Source organism: Bufo bufo, chromosome 8, assembly GCF_905171765.1.
Source record: "Bufo bufo chromosome 8, aBufBuf1.1, whole genome shotgun sequence".
NCBI classification, from domain to species: Eukaryota; Metazoa; Chordata; class Amphibia; order Anura; family Bufonidae; genus Bufo; species Bufo bufo.
In genome coordinates, this window is record NC_053396.1 from 18022809 (window position 1) to 18046307 (window position 23499).

General features: G+C 44.8%; 1 protein-coding gene across 1 annotated transcript in view; it reads left to right on the forward strand.

Annotated features, from left to right (window-relative positions):
- The window catches only part of LOC120977043 (torsin-1A-like), a 36472-nt gene extending 14715 nt beyond the window's left edge, over nt 1-21757 (forward strand). Inside the window, exons 4-6 of the mRNA XM_040404772.1 lie at nt 12165-12340; nt 12734-12858; nt 20156-21757. Coding sequence (XP_040260706.1) covers nt 12165-12340; nt 12734-12858; nt 20156-20400 — 546 coding nt within the window. The 3' untranslated portion in view covers nt 20401-21757. The remainder of the gene's footprint in view (nt 1-12164; nt 12341-12733; nt 12859-20155) is intronic.
- The last annotated feature ends 1742 nt before the right edge of the window (nt 21758-23499 follow it).

The window sequence follows — 23499 nt, forward strand, 5'->3', positions numbered from 1 at the left end:
AAAACATCTCAAGTAAGTCTCCAGATTCTGATTAGTGCGCTCCGTCTGTCCATTCGAGTGAGGATGAAAAGCCGAAGAGAAGGACAATTGTACACCCAGACGAGTACAGAACGCTCTCCAGAATCTGGAAACAAACTGAGTCCCTCAATCGGACACCACATCAGAGGGAGTGCCATGTAGTTTCACGATGTTGTCGACAAACACCTGCGCAAGAGTTTTAGCATTGGGTAGACTAGGTAATGAAATAAAGTGTGCCATTTTTACTAAAACGATCGACAACCACCAGAATCACAGTCTTTCCCGAAGAATTCGGTAAATCCGTGATAAAATCCATGGACAAATGAGTCCACGGTCTGGACGGGATAGGCAAAGAAAGCAGAGATCCGGAAGGCCGAGTATGTGACACCTTAGCACGTGCACAGGTACCACAGGCTGACACATAGTCCTCAATACACTTACGCAACCCCGGCCACCAGAATCTGCGAGAGATTAGATCGACAGTCGATCTGCTCCCAGGGTACCCAGCAAGCACCGTACAGTGATGTTCCTCGAACACCTTGTGACGTAATTCGGAGGGAACACACAATTTTCCCTGAGGACAAGAGTCCGGAGCATCCTAGTGTGCCTCCAACACCCTGGCCTCGAGATCAGGATAAATAGCGGATATAACCACCCCTTCAGATAAAATGGGACTAGGGTCATTATACTCCCCCCCCCCAGGAGAGCTACGTGACAAAGCATCCGCCTTGACATTCTTAACCCCAGGGCGATAAGTGACGATGAAGTTGAATCTGGTGAAAAACAATGACCATCTGGCCTGCCTTGGGTTCAGTCTCTTAGCCGACTCCAAGTAGGCCAGATTCTTGTGATCCGTAATTACCGTAATAGGATGAATTGCTCCTTCCAACCAATGCCGCAACTCCTCAAACGCCAACTTAATGGCCAGCAATTCCCTATTCCCCATTCCCCACATCATAATTCCTTTCAGAAGTCGAGAGTTTTTTAGAAAAAAATGCACATGGGTGCCATTTACTGGGTGAAGGACCCTGCGACAATATTGCTCCTACCCCAACCTCAGACGCGTCAACCTCAACAATAAATGGCTGAGACACGTCCGGTTGCACCAGAATAGGGGCCGAAGCAAAACATTCTTTCACAGCAGAAAAGGCCTGTAATGCCGCATCAGACCAGATAGAAATATCGGCACCCTTCCTAGTCATGTCTGTTAAAGGTTAAACCTATGAATAGCTCAAGATAAATTTACGGTAGTAGTTGGTAAACCCCAAAAACCGCATAAGCGCTTTCAGATTTTCGGGTCGATCCCAGTCCAACACGGCACGGACCTTCTCGGGATCCATACGAAAACCTGAGGATGAGAGCAGGTAACCCAGAAATTGCACTTCCTGTACAGCAAATACACACTTTTCCATCTTAGCATACAACTTATTCTCTGTTAGGATCTGTAACACCTGTCTCACATGATACTGATGAGTCTCCATATTAGGTGAATAAATTAGTATGTCATCAAGGTATACAACGACAAACCTCCCCACCAGATGATGAAAGATGTCATTGACCAAGTGTTGAAAAACCGCAGGAGCATTGGTTAACCCGAAGGGCATGACCAGGTTTTCAAAATGACCCTCAGGGGTATTAAATGCGGTCTTCCACTCATCCCCCTTCTTGATCCTTACCAGATTATATGCCCCCCTCAGATCCAATTTAGAGAACACCTTGGCACCGACAATCTGACTAAACAAATCCGGAATCAAAGGAAGGGGGTAAGGATCACGGACGGTAATACGATTGAGCTCACAGAAGTCCAGACATGGTCTCAGGATACCATCTTTTTTCTTTACAAAGAAAAATCCAGCAGCCACTGGGGACTTGGATGGTCTAATATGTCCCTTTGCCAAACTCTCGGTGATATATTCTCGCATAGCCTTTCTTTCGGGTTCCGAAAGATTATACAACCGAGATTTGGGCAATTTAGCTCCAGGAATAAGATTGACGGGACAGTCATACTCCGGGTGTGGAGGCAACTCCTGATTACCACTCTCAGAGAAGACATGAACGAGGGTACAGTTTTAGTGGTCATCATAGAGAACGATGCATTAAGACAGTTGTCCAATCAATGTTAGGGTTATGTTTGCTTAACCATGGTAAGCCCAACACCAACGGAGCAGGCAGACCCTCCAACACATAACAGGAGATAGATTCCTGATGCAAATCACCCACTCTTAAATAAATGTCATTCACTAAATGCTACAGGCATTTTTGGGCGAGAGGTGCTGAGTCAATTGCAAAGACAGAAATACTATTCTCTAATGCATAAGTAGTCAACCCGTGAATGCGTACAAACTGTCCATCAATCAAGTTAACTCCTGCCCAGCTGTCGATAAATGCTTCAATTTTCACAGTTTTGGACTCTAGCGCCACTTCGACAGACAGGAGAAAACGGGTACTACCAGTAAAAGACAAAAGTAGGTTTTCTTGCTCCCCACCCATACTACCAATAGTAATTTGGGGATTAAACGTTTTTTTTTTCTTTTTGTTTACACCTTGATGCTGCAAGTACGGACAAATATTCACCAAATGACCCTTCTTGCCACAACAAAAGCAGACTCCTTTCACATGACCCAAGCTTTTGCCAATAGTTCCAGGAGTAGCTCCTCCTAACTGCATAGGCTCATCACAAGGCACAACCACCCGTGTCTCTCCACCATAAGTGTCAAAGGAAGCAGTACCCTTATTGGACAGTACGTCCTGAAGGTGAGGACCCCTAGATCTCTCCCTTAGGCGTCTATCAAGACTTATAGCAAGAGACATAGCTGCTTCCAATGACTCAGGATTTTCATGAAAAGTCAATGCGTCCTGCAGTCTCTCAGAGAGACCCTGGCAGAATTGGCTACGGAGAGCAGAATCGTTCCACTCTGTATCCGTAGCCCATCTCCTAAATTCTGAGCAATAGGTTTCCGCAGAACGTTCTCCCTGCCCCAAACCCGTAACTTGGTCTCAGCCTGAGAGATCCGATCCGAGTCATCATAGATAAGACCCAAGGCTCTAAAGAATTCATCTACCGACCGGAGGGACGGTGATCCGGTCGGCAGAGTAAAAGCCCAAGATTGGGCGTCCTCTTTTAGCAATGAAATAATCCTACTTACCCGTTGACACTCATCCCCAGAAGAGTATGGACGCAACCTAAAGTATAATTTACACGACTCCCTGAACCGGATGAAATTGTCACTACCCCCGGAAAACCTGTCCGGGAGAGCTACCTTCGGTTCAGGGCAGGCCTGGAACCCACCACCGGAACCAGCAGCCTGTCGACTCTGAATCTGCAAAACCATCGCACGGAGGTCTGCTACCTCCAAAGTCAGATTTTGCAGCTGTTTGACCAGTGCAGTCATAGCACCCATAGCTGCACAGATCAGAACAAAAAATGGCGGTATTGGCTCTGGATAATGTCACAGATGTTGTAGGGGAGAACACCAAAGGATAACAAGAAAGAAGGGAAAAGACACTAGGCCTCACCGCTAGGGAAGGAAAAGGGTCACCACCTATAAAACCCTGCTCCTGGCCCTAACTCCTATCCGTATGGGCACCTCTCGATTTTGTTTCAAATTTGGGATCTTCCTAAAAGTCTGATAGGGCGACCTAACTCATCCACCACTCCCACGCCTCTCTGAGTGCCCGACGGACCTGCTGGCGAAACCTTGAAACTTGATTCCGACACTGTGGTTGCACTGTGACACCACGTGAAAAATGGACTGACAAAGTGAGCACGATGGGGCTTTAAGACCTGCAAAGTGTCTGCAGAAAATCTCAGTGTCTATGTTGGCCTAATTTGTGCTAAACTGAAATTGACTGCTGACTGCTGATTTTGCAGAAAAAGAACAGTGGTAATCATAAAACGCAGTACCGCTATACTTGTGCCCCAAATCAGTGACTTTATAAAGGTAGAGATCCAGTACCTCCCTCCTGTCTGGACGGACAAAGAAAACAACGTCCCTGTACAAGCTAAACGCCAGAACGAATTCAGGAATCGTTAGCTACCGATGGAGCCTATAACCTCAGCCCTTGAGGACCACCGAATCCTCACCACAAGCTATAACTTTGTTTTCGGTGAGATCTTGAGTGGCAATTAAGGCTACTTTCACACTAGCGTTCAGAGCGGGTCCATCTGATGTTTCATCAGACGGATCCGCTCCTATAATGCAGACGTTTGCATCCGTTCAGAACGGATCCGTCTGCATTATAACTTAGAAAAATTTCTAAGTGTGAAAGTAGCCTGAACGGATCCGTCCAGACTTTACATTGAAAGTCAATGGGGGACGGATCTGTTTGAAGATTGAGCCATATAGTGTCATCTTCAAACGGATCCGTCCCCATTGACTTACATTGTAAGTCTGGACGGATCCGCTTGCCTCCGCACGGCCAGGCGGAGCGGAGGCTGAACGCCGCCAGACTGATGCATTCTGAGCGGATCCGCATCCACTCAGAATGCATTAGGGCTGGACGGATGCGTTCGGGGCCGCTTGTGAGCCCCTTCAAACGGAGCTCACAAGCGGAGCCCCGAACGCTAGTGTGAAAGTAGCCTAAGAGGGATGCTAGACTTACGTCTCTACCCTCAAGTATGTCTTTCTTGACATTGGCCGGAATGAAATGCGCTGGTGTGATGAAGGGCATAGGGGACACTGTACCTGAGCAACCAGCGGTAGAGGCGACGGGTACATCTCGTGCTGGACGAGTGACTACTGCAGCCCGAGACTCCACTGTTTCCAACCTCGCCTAAATATTGGTAATTGAAGACGACAAGTTATTGATCATGACATGCAACTGTGTAAGGGAAGTCTGTATGGTGGCCATAGACCCCTCCTCGTGGCAAGAGCCAGCTGACTCTGCCACGAGTAAGCGGTACAGCTCTGCTTTCCTTGCGGTAGCCAAAAAAGGGACACCCCTCCTCAACAACTCCGAAGTGAGCTTAGGAATGGTCCAGCTTCGAAGCGACAGAATAATGCCATGCTCCGACATCCTGGTAGTGTTCTCATTCACGGAAGCTTCCTCTATGTCACCTACTGACTCTAAATGAAACTAGGTGGATGTGAGTCATGTCTTTACACTGACGAACATGACGACATGTTGTGACAAGACGTGACTTACCCTTTTTCCTCATTTTTTTATTTTTACAACCTATAACCCCGGACACAAGTAAAACAAACCTGTGACACACCGTAAGTTGAACTTACAAAGTTGCCGACTGGTAGTGAACGTAACTTGTGTCACCAAGTGACTGCCCCTGCTAGACAAGACATAATAAAATAATGGTTGAAACCGCCGTGGCCTGAGTGACTTGTCCGGTCTGATGTCGTGATACCGCAAACTGATGAAAATATGACTTACCAAATATTCTGAACCTATAACAACCTTTGAAGAAACGTCAAGATGCGAAGCCCGTAACCTAATGGGAAAAATCCACCCGTAACGTGACTCGTATGCTAATAAAGTTTTATTATTATTATTTTCTTATAAATTTTCCGTGACATGACCTGAAAAGGAGAAATGACGTGCTATGACGACCCTGGCTCTGGTAGTATGCTGACACTGACATGAGGTCGTACGTAGTAATATTGGTTATATGTAACAACATAGATCATGCTGTTACACTTGGGTATGCTGTATAAAAGGTGCGGCAAGTGAAAATGTACCCCCCAGAAAATGTTGGCATGGACCATGTTGGCGTGCCCTGGGCGTAACCTGGGTACATGCCGCATAACATGAATGTGCAGCTGGTGAGTCACATATATATACCTGTACTTAGTAACAACGGACCACGCTGTCAACCTGGGCATGCAACCGTGCGACTACACATGTCCCGCTGAAATGAATTGTATGTACCTGTATGATGATATAGAGCAAGCAGCTATACCCAGGTTATAATGTACTGGTATTCACCCTGTGTCCCCCTCGTGTAGTGACCCGGCCGTGCTATGACTAACCGGGCATGCCGTGTGTGACTGAGAATCTGTTCACATTAAATGAATACAGTAATGGCCCGTGCACTTCCCACCCCCACCCCTTCGTAAAGCACGCCGGCCCGTGCAAGACATGAGAAACCTGCATGAAAAACAAGACGGAGTCTCGCTGACTCCTGCACCCTAGCCGTATTGCCGCGCGGGAGCCATGACGTGGGCTGCCAGGCAGATTGTTCCGGTGCGGTGTCCAGCTCCTCCTCACCTAAGAAAACTGACACACCGCCGACCGGACTGTAAACTAGACGGTGCTGCACGAGCGTGCAGCGAACACTCACCCGGACTGGAACGACCTTAGTTTCAGTTCCTAAGCGCCAACCAGGAACGGAACCTGTTGACCTGGAACTCACGTGCCGCATCAGCAGACTCAGGATACTCCAAGTATACACAGCACCGTCGTCACACCCAAGGGAGGCGCCTGCCTGGTATACAGTTGCAAGAAAAAGTATGTGAACCCTTTGGAATGATATGGATTTCTGCACAAATTGGTCATAAAATGTGATCTGATCTTCATCTAAGTCACAACAATAGACAATCACAGTCTGCTTAACCTAATAACACACAAAGAATTAAATGTTACCATGTTTTTATTGAACACACCATGTTAAAATTCAAAGTGCAGGTGGAAAAAGTATGTGAACCGTTGGATTTAATAACTGGTTGAACCTCCTTTGGCAGCAATAACTTCAACCAAACGTTTCCTGTAGTTGCAGATCAGACGCGCACAACGGTCAGGAGTAATTCTTGACCAGTCCTCTTTACAGAACTGTTTCGGTTCAGCAATATTCTTGGGATGTCTGGTGTGAATCGCTTTCTTGAGGTCATGCCACAGCATCTCAATTGGGTTGAGGTCAGGACTCTGACTGAGCCACTCCAGAAGGAGTATTTTTTTCTGTTAAAGCCATTCTGTTGTTGATTTACTTCTATGCTTTGGGTCGTTGTCCTATTGCAACACCCATCTTCTGTTGAGCTTCAGCTGGTGGACAGATGGCCTTAAGTTTTCCTGCAAAATGTCTTGATAAACTTGGGAATTCATTTTTCCTTTGATGATAGCAATCCGTCCAGGCCCTGACGCAGCAAAGCAGCCCCAAACAATGATGCCCCCACCACCATACTTCACAGTTGGGATGAGGTTTTGATGTTGGTGTGCTGTGCCTCTTTTTCTCCACACATAGTGTTGTGTTTTTCTTCCAAACAACTCAACTTTGGTTTCATCTGTCCACAGAATATTTTGCCAGTACTGCTGTGGAACATCCAGGTGCTCTTGTGCAAAAAGTAAACGTGCAGCAATGTTTTTTTTGGACAGCAGTGGCTTCCTCTGTGGTATCCTCCCATGAAATCCATTCTTGTTTAGTGTTTTACGTATCGTAGATTCGCTAACAGGGATGTTAGCATATGCCAGAGACTTTTGTAAGTCTTTAGCTGACACCCTAGGATTCTTCTTCACCTCATTTAGCAGTCTGAACTGTACTCTTGCAGTCATCTTTACAGGATGCCCACTCCTAGGGAGAGTAGCAACACTGCTGAACTTTCTCCATTTATAGACAATTTGTCTTACCGTGGACTGATGAACAGCAAGGCTTTTGGAGATACTTTTATAACCCTTTCCAGCTTTATGCAAGTCAACAATTCTTAATCGTAGGTCTTCTGAGAGCTCTTTTGTGCGAGGCATCATTCACATCAGGCAATGCTTGTTGTGAAAAGCAAACCCAGAACTGGTGTGTGTTTTTTATAGGGCAGGGCAGCTGTAACCAACACCTCCAATCTCATCGCATTGATTGGACTCCAGTTGGCTGACACCTCACTCCAATTAGCTCTTGGAGATGTCATTAGTCTAGAGGTTCACATACTTTTTCCACCTGCACTGTGAATGTTTACATGGTGTGTTCAATAAAAACATGGTAACATTTAATTCTTTGTGTGTTATTAGGTTAAGCAGACTGTGATTGTCTATTGTTGTGACTTAGATGAAGATCAGATCACATTTTATGACCAATTTGTGCAGAAATCCATATCATTCCAAAGGGTTCACATACTTTTTCTTGCAACTGTATAAGTGCTGCTGACGCCCCTCCCACAAATACAGGCCAATAAATCGACCTTCATACATATAGTTATTTAAATAATTGAACAGAAAAATAAGTTACGGCTGTATGGCATTTTTGGATGCAGAGATGCCTATGATGTTTATTTTTTTCGTATGAAAATTGTAATATGAGCGAGCACTCACTCTATGGCATAAACTGGTATTTATTAAATGTAATTATATCTATCAGTGATTTATACAATAAAATACATATAAATTCACAATCACATAAAATATCTTAAAATTCCTAGGATTTGGTCAGAACGACCATAATTATATATAGGACCACAATAACTATGGATATCTGGAAAAATGAACAATAAATGACAATTGTAGCAATCAATAGCAGCAGCAAAAAAATGTTCAGGTAACAGCAAGCATGTTTGAATGGCGTGCAATATGCACCACAATGCCTGTAGTGGCAAAAAAGTGCTCAGTTATTATATATAAAAAAGGAAAAAGTAATCAATCCTGGAATCCAAACTTAGTGCAGGTGTCTTTGTGTTCATACAAAAATACGGTGAAGAAATTGATTCGAAGTATAAAATTATAAAGTCTTTGTGTCACTGTGAAATATCTGGTGGTACAATGCACGTTAATAAGTGCTGCAATGGTTGTTTGAATTGTCCCGGTTAGTGCGTCATCCACATGGAATGGTTCGCATATGTCTCTGTGTATGCTCTTGCTATTGAGCAGTAGGCTTTAATCAGCCGTCTATAACAAGCGATCCAAATAGGTGCATGTGCAGCATATAGTCTTGAAAAAGGGAAGGATTCTTACCTCCTTTTACGCTTGTTTCAAAGTCCTATCCCTGGCTGTGTGCAGGCGGTAGGCTGGGGACGCCAATACGTCCTCGCTGCTCGTGTTGGTCGGTGATCTCACCTAATTACGCGATGGTATAAGCGGGACTTCTGTCCGGTGAGCCGAACACTTGATTCTTTTTAATCGATTTGTTTATCGAAAATATTTCAATATTTTCGATAAACAAATCGATTAAAAAGAACCAAGTGTTCGGCTCACCGAACAGAAGTCCCGCTTATACCACCGCCATCTCTGCAGAGTTTTATTATTATTAGTTATTATTATTATATATAATGGCCCCCTCTGTAAAATATATAATGGCCCCTCTGTAATATTAGGATATATAATGGGCCATTATATATCCTAATAATAAAGAGGGGGCCATTATATATTATAATAATACAGGGGGGGTCATTATATATAGTAATTATACAGAGGGTCGATTATATATCCTAATATTACACTAGGGGTCATTATATATAATAAATATACAGAGGGGCCATAATAAATAATAATTATACAAAGGAGCCATTATATATTATACATAGGGGCCATTATATATTATAATTATACAGAGAGGCTATTAATAATGGCCCTCTGTATAATTCTAATATATAATGGCCCCCTGTATAATTATTATATATTATGGCCCCCCTGTATCATTATTATATATTATGGCCCCTCTGTACAATATAAAACGGTGCCCATTCTTTCTAAATATACTGGCCTCCTTTGTATCTTTTCTGCCCACCTCCATAGTACCCCCAGTACTTACATAAAAAAAATTATATAATACTCACCTCTCTTCCTCACCTCCTGTAGTCTTTGCTTGGGGCGTCCCGGCGCAGGCGTTCAGGAACACATCACCCTGCCCTCCTGCGCCGCGTCATCACATCATCTCGTCATCTCGCGAGACCTGGCGCAGGAGGTCTCGGTGATATAATCGCGATCTCCTGGACTCCTGCGCCGCTCTGCTGCTTCTTAAAGCTTCAGGCCAGGCGGAACGGAGGGGATGGAAGCCATATGCTTCCATCACCCTCATTTTATTGCCTTCCGCCTGGCGCCCCCTACAATTTGACGCCCGGGGCAACTGACCCCCCCCCCCCCACACACACACACACACACACACTACGCCCCTGCATTTGACCATAGTATCTGAAGTGTTAGATGACTGCAATTGGCGTTATCACAGATTTCAGACATTAGCCCCGGGTGTCAGCTGTATGAAACAGCAGAAACCCGGTGGCTATTGCACCCTCTGCACTTGCAAGTGGGAGTAATTTTTAAAGACCGGATTTCCTCCGTGCAGCGGAAGTCTGGAAAGAGTTACTATTGCAAGGGATTGATACACAAAGTACACTCATTGACAAAAAATACTGCACCCAGATAGAAATGTCAGATTGCTGCAAAACTCATCCTGCAGTTGTGTCTCAGGCAGATTACAGGTGTAGTCTGACTACACACTGGGTTTTGCCACAAAAGTGTAAAATCGTAAGAGTGTTTCCCCCGCATCCCTATAAAAAGGCTCTCAGAGGCTACTTTTGGGTAGTGTATTTCTTGGTGAGAGATCGTTGACTGTTAGACATGCCTCTAAGATGCACTCAAAAAAAAGTTTGCTCAGTTGACAGATTGTGAGAGGGGCACATTATTGGACTAAGAGAAGCAGAATGGTCATTTTGATGAATTATCCCCCATGTAGCCTGTTCTAACATAGCTGTTCGGAGCAGTGGTTTTGTGAGGGCTCACATACAATGCGAACAGGCTCTGGGTGGTCCAGACAGACTGCCAGTAGAGACAATCATTTAATCTGCCGTCAAGCACGTGCAGCTCCCACAGTTTTGTTGTCCACTATGCAGACACAGGTGGCATCTTCATTACACATCCCTGTCTCTGCCTGGACCATTTCTAGGTGCTTAGCAGAAGCAAATTTGTCATGGTGCTCATTACATGTCCTGCCATTGACATCCAGCCTTCACCTTCATTTGCAGTGGTGTCATGAATGAGAAACCTGGACTGCTCCAGACTAGAACCTTATCATCTTTAGTGATGAATCCAGCTTCTATTTGGGATCCCATAAGTCTGGTTCATGTATGGAGGCCCCGTGGTAAACACTTCAATTCTGACTTGGAGCAACACACTGCCCAACTGCTTGTGTGATCATCTGGGGAGCCATCGCATATGACAGTCGGTCACCCCTTGTAGTAATACGAGGCATAGGATCAGCTCAGCGATATGTGCAGGACATCCTGCAGCCACACGTGTTCCTCTCATGGCAGTTCTTTAAGCTGGCATTTTTTACCAGGATACTGCTCGGCCGCATATAGCAAGGTTTTCCCAGGAATGTCTCCTCCAGATTCCAACACTTTCTTGGCTGCCCAGTCACCAGATTTATCACCAATCCAGCATTTATGGGACCAGTTGGGACACCAGTTTCAGCAACCGACGAGTGTGCAGGATCTACAGGCCCAGCTGCATCATCTGTGGGCAAATGTGCCGTAGGATACCATATGGAACCTGTATGCCCCATCGTATCTCCTCTTGTATCCAGGCTAGAGGCCGTATCTCATCTTGTTATCCAGGATAGAGGCCATATCTCATATTGTATCCAGGATAGAGGCCATATCTCATCTTGTATCCAGGATAGAGGCCATATCTCATCTTGTATCCAGGATAGAGGCCGTATCTCATCTTGTATCCAGGCTAGAGGTGGTACAACAGGGTCCTAGAGCCTCCTTTCAATTGTACAGTTTTCTCCAATAGACTTCTCCTTTCACTCTTAGGCCTCAGGCACACGACCGTTGTTCTGGTCCGCATCCGAGCCGCAGTTTTTGCAGCTCGGGTTCGGACCCATTCACTTCAATGGGCCGCAAAATATGCGGACAGCACTCCGTGTGCAATCCGCATCCGTTGCTCCGTTCCGTGTCCCCGCAAAAAAATATAACATGTCCTATTCTTGTCCGGTTTGCGGACAAGAATAGGCATTTCTACAATGGGCCGCCTGTTCCGTTCCGCAAATTGCAGAAGGAACATGGGGGCGGCTTCCGTGTTTTGTGGATCCGCAATTTGCGGTCGTGTGCATAAGGCCTTATATTGTAAACACTCACATATATCATCATTACATTCAAATACAGAAAGTTTCATTCCATTCCAACAACTGCTTCTTAGTGCGGTATTTAAATTTTTTTTAATTGTCAAACAGTGTAAATTAGAAAATTGTAGGACATACATTTTCTTCGTTTTGACAGAACACTATAAAACAGCGCATCCATGGTACAGTGACGCGGTGTGAACGGGCCATCTTCATATTTGATGAGATGGATAAGATGCCGCCAGGCCTCATTGATGTCATCAAACCTTACCTGGATACCTATGAACAACTGGACGGACTATCTTTCCGAAAATGCATATTTATCTTCCTCAGGTAAGCTCAACCATGTTATATGGTTTTCTAGTCTTTTTGATGGCACAGAGTGGCATAGGTAATTCCAGGCGCTGGTAACATAATGTGATCACTTGGGTGGCCATAGTGAGGAATACAATGCTAGCTGTTAAACTATTATACAATATATAATAGTAACTTCTAGTACATTTAAGTAGCTCTAGTAGCTTCAAGTAAGCTTTCTATCTTACCTCAGTGCTGAATTCACAGCTACACTACTCAGTATTGATGTATAATGCTGATAATTAGGTATGGAGCCTGCACAGAGGAAAACTGGTTTGTTTGTAGGTCATATGCTCTGTGATACTTGGCCAGATACTCTATAGCCTCTGGAGTATCACAGCAACTTCAGACTTCACGTGTTTTATGTTACAGTAATGCGGGAGGAGAGAAGATTACAGAGTTGGCCTTGGATTTTTGGAGGAATAAAAAGAAAAGAGAAGACATTAAACTGTCTGTTGTGGAAAGCCATTTAGCAAAGCATGCCTTCAACAAAAAGGGTAAGTTAGATAAGCTGTGTCCGGAGTACTGGGAGGATTCATATAATCCACACTGGGATTTTCTAGAGTTTAAATGGTGTTCAAGGATTTTTTTTTACTGATGGTCTATGCTTATCATAGGCCATCAATATCTTAAAAGGTGGTTGTCTGGTGCCCACACCCCCACCTTCAATGAGATGACCCCTGCAACCACCAGCTATGTCCAGTACACTGCCCACAGAGCTGTGTAGTTCCAGTCCCAACTTCCGGTTGCAGTAATCAGATATTGATGGTCTATCTCTATATTAGGCATATGTCATTAATATTAGATTGGTGGGGGTCCGACACCTAGCTGTTCGAAGAGCACTGCAGCCACTTCATAGTATATTAAGTATATTAAGTATATAGTATATTGAGAATAGTGCCAATGCTTGATATTGCAGCTCAGTCCCATCCACATGAATGGAACTGAGCTACAGTTGATTTGACATCACGGGGCGAGAAAGAGCCCACAGTGGCCCCTTCAAACAGATGATCGGGGTTGCTGGAATTTGAAACTAGCACCGACTTGATATTGATGAGCTATCTTGATGATCAGTTCATGAATATATTGAAGGATTGTTGAGGACTTAAAAAAGATGGCTACTTTCTTCCAAAAACAGCACCGCACCTGTCCACAGGTTGTGTGTGGTATTATAGCTGAGCCCCACTTCAATGGAACTGAGCTGCAATACCAGATACAACCCATGGACAGGTGTGGAGCTGTTTTTATAACAAAGCAGCCATCTTGGACAACCCTTTTAAGCCCCAGAAAACCCATTTAATCCCTTGACAACATACATCGTATATGTATGGCGGATGTCATCTCTTTAAAAGTGGAGCGGGCGCCACAGCTTCCAAGTGCCTGCTGTTTCGTACAGCAGACACCAAGGGCTAATACAGTCCTGATCAAAAATTTAGGTAGGCAAAGAGAGAGTATAGGCGTGCTCAAACCCTGTCACACCAAGCACGGACCACGCCAAGAACCACAGCATTACTTAAGTAAAAAGAGAAAAAGGTCAAGCTCGGTAAAATGTTACCTTTATTTTTCAGTGTAGATAAAAGCCAGTTACAGTCCAGTCTACATGTTTCGGATCAGAGACAATAGCGATCCTTCCTCATGACTAGTTTAAGACCACTTGAAAAATGGCAAAAAATCATATTTAGCATGGCTGGATCGTAACAAGGTTCCAAGTAGAGCTTCAACATGCAACAAGAAGAAATGGGAGTGAGACAAAACATTTTTTGAGCATTCAATTTAATGAAAACAACGAATAAACTGAAACAGGCTGTTTTTCAGCTGATCAAAAGTTTAGGACCTCACCTCCAAAAAAAAACTAAACCTCCCCAAAACAGAAATCCAGCTTCCAAACATGAACTCAGTAATGAGTAGCTCCGCCGTTATTGTTTATCACTTCAAAAATTCGTTTTTGCATGCTTGATGCAAGCGTTTCCATGAGGTGAGTGGGAACATTTCTCCAAGTGGTGAAGACGGCAGCATGAAGGCCATCTACTGTCTGAACTGTTGTCCATTTTTGTAAACTTCCCTTGCCATTCTTCCCCAAAGGTTCTCAATTGGATTTAGATCAGGGGAACACACAGGATGGGCCAAAAGAGTGATGTTATTTTCCTGGAAGAAGTCCCTTGTCCTGCGGACATTGTGTACTGTAGCGTTGTCCTGTTGAAAAACCCAGTCGTTACCACACAGACGAGGGCCCTCAGTCATGAGGAATGCTCTCTGCAACATCTGGACATAGCCAGCAGCCGTTTGACGCCCCTGCACTTCCTGAAGCTCCATTGTTCCACTGAAGGAAAAAGCACCCCAGACCATTATGGCACCCCCTCCACTGTGGCGCGTAGAAAACATCTCAGGTGGGATCTGCTTGTCATGCCAGTAACATTGGAAACCATCAGGACCATCAAGGTTACATTTTTACTCATCAGAGAATAAAACTTTCTTCCACCTTTGAATGTCCCATGTTTGGTGCTCTCTTGCAAAGTCCAAACGAGCAGTTCTGTGGCGTTCAAGGAAACGAGGTCTTTGAAGACGTTTTTTGTTTTTGAAGCCCTTCAGTCTCAGATGCCGTCTGATAACTAAACAAACAAGTTTTCTAGGCGAGAAGCTGGGGATAAGGTCACCTCCTAGCAAATCCCTAACAGCTCTCCCTATACTGCTATGCCCACATTCAGACCCTAAAGGTGGGAATGATGTGTCCTCGTGCCTGGGCTGAAAATACCCTAGAATCCCTGAGATGGTGAAAGGGGAAAAGGGGCAGCCTGCTCCCTCAGAACCAGGAGGGGACAGACGACACTCAAACAGCCTAGACAGCAAACCAAAGGGGAGTGGGAGTGGGCGTAATTTAAACTCAAACCAGCGACCCCACCCAGTGCACCTGAAGGGAGGCGGATACAGCTCAACTCCAAAACAAGACAAATGACTAGACACGTGCTGCTAATCTGGCAGACCTCCGCACATAGTCTGAGCAGGGCATGACAGTACCCCCCCTTCTACGGGTGACCTCCGGACACCCCGGACCAACCTTATCCGGGTGGGATCTGTGAAAAGCCCTCACCAGTCGGCTGGCACTGACATCCAGCGCCGGAACCCACATCCTTTCATCAGGGCCGTATCCCCTCCAGTGTACCAGGTACTGAAGGGAACCCCGAAGAACTCTAGAGTCAAGAACCCTGGAGATCTCGAACTCTAAATTTCCATCGACCAGAACAGGAGGAGGGGGCAATGGCGATGGTTCCACCGGTTTCACATATTTTTTCAGTAAAGACCTGTGGAACACATCATGGATCCTCCAAGTCTGCGGAAGATCCAGCCGAAACGCTACTGGATTGATCACCGCAGATATTTTGTACGGACCAATAAATCTTGGACCCAGTTTGGCACTCTCAGTTTAATATTTTTAGTGGACAACCACACCAGATCACCCACACACAGGTCCGGACCAGTCACACGTCTCTTGTCAGCCATTCGCTTATACCTCTCACCCATCTTCTCCAAATTCACTTGGATCCTCCGCCAGATAGAAGACAAGGCAGAAGAAAATCTCTCCTCCTCTGGCATCCCAGAGGAACTAGTCCCACATCATAATTCCTCTCGGCGACCGAGAGCTTCTTGGAAAAAAAAGCACACGGGACCCACTTGCCAGGAGATGAACCCTGCGACAGCACCGCTCCAACCCCCACTTCTGATGCATCAACCTCCACCACGAATGGCTGAGACACATAGGGCTGCACCAGAATGGGAGCAGACGCAAAACACTCCTTAATAGTCGAAAAGGCCTGCAATACCTCATCCGACCAGACAGTCATATCAGTGAGAGGTCTTACAATGGTAGAATAGTTCAAAATAAATTTTCTATAATAATTAGTAAACCCCAAAAACCGCATCAAAGCTTTCTGATTCTCTGGTCCGTCCCATTCCAGAACCGCCCGGACCTTTTCGGGGTCCATCCGAAAACCAGAGTCAGAAAGCAGATATCCCAAAAACGGAAGCTCCTGCACAGAAAACACACATTTCTCCAATTTGGCATATAATTTATTCTCCCGAAGGATCGTCAAAACCTGTCTCACATGATCCTGATGGGTCTTCAGATCAGGAGAGTAAATTAAAATGTCATCCAAGTAAACTACCATGAACCTCCCCACCAAATGTTGAAAAATGTCATTGACGAATCGCTGAAATACCGCTGGCGCGTTCGTCAACCCAAAAGGCATAACCAGATTCTCAAAATGACCCTCGTGCGTATTGAAGGCTGTTTTCCACTCATCCCCTTCCTTGATTCTGATCAGATTGTAGGCACCTCTCAAATCCAACTTGGAGAACACCTTGGCACCAACAATCTGATCAAAAAGGTCGGAGATCAAAGGAAGGGGATACGGATCCCGGACTGTAATACGGTTCAATTCCCGGAAATCCAAACAAGGTCTCAGTGATCCATCCTTTTTCTTTACAAAGAATAAACCTACTGCCACCGGAGACTTAGATGGCCTAATATGACCTTTTGCCAAACTCTCGGCGATATACTTCCGCATGACCTCTCTTTCGGGTTGAGAAAGATTGTAAAGCCGAGACTTTGGCAACTTAGCCCCTAGGATGAGATTAACTGGACAATCATAGTCACAATGAGGGGGCAATTCCTGAGCCCCACCCTCCGAAAAGACATCCGCAAAATCTGAGAGATACTGAGGTAGCTACGTAACGCGGGGTCATTCCACTCTGACTCTGTAGCCCATCTCCTAAACTCAACGCAGTAAACCTCTGCATGTTCACCCTGTAATAAATTACGCGATCTGGGTCATCGTAAATTAATCCCAGGGCTTTGAAAAATTCTTCCACCGACCGGAGGGCCAGAGAACCGGGCGGCATAGAAAAGGCCCAGGATTGCTCGTCCCCTTTAAGCAGAGAAATGATTATACCAACCCTCTGACTTTCATCACCTGACGAAGATGGACGCAGCCGAAAATACAACTTGCATGACTCTTTAAAGCGGATAAAGTCATCCGCACCCCCAGCAAATCTCTCAGGAAGAGCGACTTTAGGCTCCCCACAAATTTGACCTGCACCTGATGCCAGAGCATTCTGACACCGTGTGACCGAACTACGCAGATCCGCAACCTCTAGAGATAATCCCTGCATGCGGTCAACTAGCGCATTAATTGACGCCATCACAAAACCGCTGAGTAATGGCAGTCAAAGTATGGCGGGTTATAATGTCACGGCGGACAGGATATAAGATACACAGATAACTAAACAAACAAGTTTTCTAGGCGAGAAGCTGGGGATAAGGTCACCTCCTAGCAAATCCCTAACAGCTCTCCCTATACTGCTATGCCCACATTCAGACCCTAAAGATGAGAATAATGTGTTCTCGTGCCTGGGCTGAAAATACCCTAGAATCCCTGAGATGGTGAAAGGGGAAAAGGGGCAGCCTGCTCCCTCAGAACCAGGAGGGGACAGACGACACTCAAACAGCCTAGACAGCAAACCAAATAAATCAGAAACCAACTTATCTTATCTGAGCAGGAAAAGCCAATCCTTCCCTCCTTGCTTCCACAGCCAGACAGAAGCTATAACCCGCACAGGACACAGGGAGTGGGCGTAATTTAAACTCAAACCAATGACCCCACCCAGTGCACCTGAAGGGAGGCGGATACAGCTCAACTCCAAAACAAAACAAATGACTAGACACGTGCTGCTAATCTGGCAGACCTCTGCACATAGTCTGAGCAGGGCATGACATTATGGGGCTGCAGTCAGCACCAGTAAGGGCCTTAATTTGGGTCGAGGATCGTCCAGTGTCTTGACGGACAGCCAATTGGATCCTCCGACTCAGTGCTGATGAAATTTTTTGGGGTCTTCCACTTGACTTTTTTGTTCCATAACCCTCAGGATCCTTTAAGTAATTCCAAATGACTGTCTTACTGCGTCCCACCTCAGCAGCGATGGCGCGCTGTGAGAGACCCTGATTATGCAGTTCAACAACCCGACCACGTTCAAAAAGGGAGAGGTTTTTTTTGCCTTTGCCATCACAACGTGTGACTACCTGACAGAAAATGACAATTAATCCACATCTTTGCACAGATTTGGCCTTTTAAAGGCTTGTGGTCCTAAACTTTTGATCAGTTGAAAAACAGCCTGTTTCAGTTTATTCGCTGTTTTCATTAAATTGAATGCTCAAAAAATGTTTTGTCTCACTCTCATTTCTTCTTGTTGCATGTTGAAGCTCTACTTGGAACCTTGTTAAGATCCAGCCATGCTAAAAAAGATTTTTTGCAATTTTTCAAGTGGTCTTAAACTTTTGATCAGAACTGTATCTGCAATAACGTCAATCACAGACATTTGTGGCTTTCCCCAGAGCGCTGCACTCCCAGCGGTCGAACGGCTTTCTCAGCGCTGAGATCGGGGAACATAGTCTGCAATACATTGCAATGATAATTCATTGTAATGTAAGGCAGAAGTGATCTGAACATTGCATCTTCAAGACCCTTAGGCCTTTTTCAGACGGGCGTTGCGGGAAAATGTGCGGGTGCGTTGCGGGAACACGCGTGATTTTTCTGCGCGAGTACAAAACATTGTAATGCGTTTTGCACTTGCATGAGAAAAATCGTGCATGTTTGGTACCCAAACCTGAACTTCTTCACAGAAGTTTGGGCTTGGGATCGGTGTTCTGTAGATTGTATTATTTTCCCTTATAACATGGTTATAAGGGAAAATAATAGCATTCTGAATACAGAATGCATAGTAAAATAGCGCTGGAGGGGTTAAAAAATAAAATAATTTAACTCACCTTAGTCCACTTGATCGCGCTACCGGCTTCTCGTCTCTCTCCTTCTTTGCTGAACAGGACCTGTGGTGAGCATTCATTGCAGGAACAGGACCTGTGGTGACGTCACTCCGGTCATCACATGATCCATCACATGATCCATCACCATGGTAAAAGATCATGTGATGGATCATGTGATGACCGGAGTGAAGTCACCACAGGTCCTGTTCCTGCAATGAATGCTAACCACAGGTCCTGTTCAGCAAAGAAGGAGACAGACGAGAAGCCGGCAGCGCGATCAAGTGGACTAAGGTGAGTTAAATTATTATTTATTTGTTTTTTAACCCCTCCAGCGCTATTTTACTATTCATTCTGTATTCAGAATGCTATTATTTTCCCTTATAACCATGTTATAAGGGAAAATAATAATGATCAGGTCTCCATCCCGATCGTCTCCTAGCAACCGTGCGTGAAAATTGCACGGTTTTTTTCCATCTGCCTATTACATTGTATGCCATATTAAATGGTGCCATTGGAAAGTGCAACTTGTCCAGCAAAAAATAAGTCTTCAAAAATCTAAACAGAAAAGTAAAAAAGCTATGAATCCTAGAAGGCAGGAAGTAAAAAAAAAATAAAAATTATCAAAAACAGAAAATTGTTTGGTCCTCTAAGTGTTAATATGGAATTTTGGCAAAGACACCATATAGGTCAGGGATGGCCAACCTGCGGCTCTCCACCTGTTGTGACACTACAATTCCCACCATGCCCTGCTGTAGGCAGTCTGGGCATGCTGGGAGTTTTGCAACAGCTGGAGAGCCGCAGGCTGGCCATCCCTGATATAGGTGATAACTGCTAGACCACTGAGACCCACACCAATCGCCAGAACTCACTTTATGTTGAAGGATGTCTTGGAGGAATGGGGCCCTATTCCAAGCTTGTCTATAGGGCCCATGCGCACACGTTATTACCCTGGTAAAGCTTCTGTATGTATTTCCTTTTAGGTGGATTTTGGCACTGTAGTCTGATAGACAGAAATCTGATTGACGTCTTTGTGCCGTTCCTTCCTTTGGAAGAGGAACACGTAAGGATGTGTGTGAGGGCAGAGCTTCGTCACCGTGGCAGAACGATAAATGAAGAACTGGTCGCTAAAATCGCTGGAGAAATGTCCTACTACCCTGATAGGGAGAGGGTCTACTCTGTGAAAGGCTGCAAAACAGTGGCCACAAAAATCAGTCTGTTCCTTTAATCCAGGACTTAAAAATGGACCAGCAATATTACATTGGTGCTGTCCGACTCTCAGCACTCCCACGACCAGCTCTTTGAAGGGACCATAATGCTCGTTGTTTACTTTGGTCTGTAATGCACAGTTCCATACTTGTAGTGGTTGCATCCATTTTTAACACCTGGATAAGTCCTTCAAGTTTGGAATTTTTGCCTGACAACACACATTAGCCATAACTTTTTTCTACGTGCCTATGTACGTTTTCTTACAATTTTTTTTGGGGTGAGATATAATTTAAAGTTTTTTTTGGAAGTTCAATATTGATGGGGTATTGATGGGGTATCCTCTGGATGGGTCATCCATATCTGATCAGTGGGGGTTCAACTCCTGGCACTCCCGCCAGCCAGCTGTTTGAAGTGGCCACAGTACTCCCGTGAGTGCAGCAGCCTCCTCATAGCATGCCAAGCACAGCGCCGTACATCGTATGGTGGCTATGCTTGGTATTGCAGCCCAGGCCCATTCACTTGAATAGAACTCAACAGTTATTAGACCACGTGACCGATGATCGTGATGACCCAGGAGTCAGACTCCCACGGATCAGATATTGATGACCTACCCTGAGAATAAGCCATTCACACGGCTGTATTTGCAGTCTGCATCCGTTCCGCTTTTTTCCCGACCGGATGCAGACCCATTCATTCCAATGGCTTCACTATAAATGCCGACAGCACACTGTGTGCTGTCTGTATCTGTATGTCTGTTCTGTAGCCCTGCAAAAAAATAGAACATGTCCCAGTCTTGTTTGTTTTTCGGACATGGATACAAAAAAAAAACTGATGCAACACGGACGTCATCTATATTTTTTGCGGACTGCAAAATACATCCGGTGGTGTGAATGCACCCTTAATATTAAATGTCCAGACAACCACTTTAAAGTTAAATTTATATGGATTTTTATAGAAGAATGGAATAAAATTCTCCCATTTCAATTTGGGAATATCAAATAGTATGTTCTTTACCTTTAGATTATTTTTATTCAATGAAAAATATTTTATAAAATAATTTTTTTTGGTCTTTTGAGTCACTGATTTATTTTTTTAATTATTTCTATTAATATTTTTATGTAGTTTATGAGACTTTTACACTTTGTAAACTTGTTTTCTTTTTATTAGTCACGTGTAATGTCATATGGCTATATAACATGATGTTACTTACTGTGCGTATATATTTCCCTAACAGGGACTTATAAGTGCAGTTCTGGGGACCATAGTTAGGCCCCGGACTCACAGTATAAAACTGTCAGTCATAGGAATCAGTAAGGTGAAAAAACGAGCCCCCTCTGTTTGTGAGCACCCGATCTGCATTAACCTGACAGTAAGGTTGTTGTCCCGGCAACAGATCTGCATTGACGATGGTGCCGAAATGCTATATGGATGGGATAGGAGTTTTCTCTCATCCTGACTGTAAAGAAAAAAATAGAAAAATCATGTTCTGACTCACTCACATGTTTCATAAATATGACGCTCATTTTGAACACCATATTTCCAGGAAAATACTATACACGCATTGATAAATCTCCCCCATGCAGCCCTTCATCTCCTGTTTCCCTTCAGTACAGACACCCCTAAAAGATATTCGGACAGCACTCCGACAAAATCTATGAAGAATAGTCAGTGCACACCCAATGCAGTCAGGTGAACACCCAGTAGAGCCAGGCCCATTGTGACTCGCAACAAACAAACCAAAAGATGAGGAAGGCAGCACACAATCCGGATTGGCAAGTGGAGAAGAAACTTGAATCCATGGCGATCGTATCCAGTGGTGCATACTTGAAAAAGGCTTGCGTGAGGCTGACACGTTGCACCACGCGATACGATTACTATGGATTACATTTTTTTTCTCCACCTGGCCATCAACATCATATGCTGTCTTTATCTTTTGGACTGTTGTCCACACTGGAGATTCAGTGCATTGGAAATTATTACACAGTTACCATTGAACACAGTGGCAGCTGTAAAATCTCTTGGCATCGAGCTCCCCCTGGTGGTGGCATAGGAAAATGCTGGCCTGCTTGAAGATGCATATACACTCACCTAAAGAATTATTAGGAACACCATACTAATACGGTGTTGGACCCCCTTTTGCCTTCAGAACTGCCTTAATTCTACGTGGCATTGATTCAACAAGGTGCTGATAGCATTCTTTAGAAATGTTGGCCCATATTGATAGGATAGCATCTTGCAGTTGATGGAGATTTGAGGGAGGCACATCCAGGGCACGAAGCTCCCGTTCCACCACATCCCAAAGATGCTCTATTGGGTTGAGATCTGGTGACTGTGGGGGCCATTTTAGTACAGTGAACTCATTGTCATGTTCAAGAAACCATTTTTCCAGTCTTCAACAGTCCAATTTTGGTGAGCTCGTGCAAATTGTAGCCTCTTTTTCCTATTTGTAGTAGAGATGAGTGGTACCCGGTGGGGTCTTCTGCTGTTGTAGCCCATCCGCCTCAAGGTTGTGCGTGTTGTGGCTTCACAAATGCTTTGCTGCATACCTCGGTTGTAACGAGTGGTTATTTCAGTCAACGTTGCTCTTCTATCAGCTTGAATCAGTCGGCCCATTCTCCTCTGACCTCTAGCATCCACAAGGCATTTTTGCCCACAGGACTGCCGCATACTGGATGTTTTTCCCTTTTCACACCATTCTTTGTAAACCCTAGAAATGGTTGTGCGTGAAAATCCCAGTAACTGAGCAGATTGTGAAATACTCAGACCGGCCCGTCTGGCACCAACAACCATGCCACGCTCAAAATTGCTTAAATCACCTTTCTTTCCCATTCTGACATTCAGTTTGGAGTTCAGGAGATTGTCTTGACCAGGACCACACCCCTAAATGCATTGAAGCAACTGCCATGTGATTGGTTTACTAGATAATCGCATTAGTGAGAAATAGAACAGGTGTTCCTAATAATTCTTTAGGTGAGTGTACATAACTATACTTGAATCTTAAATTGTGAGTGAAAACCCACCCTTGCTCAAATGCCGGGCATGACCACCCTATTTAATTGCACTGTTCTGTGCAATTTGGAGAGAGTCTTCTGTTTCATACAAAGTCCTGCCTAAATTT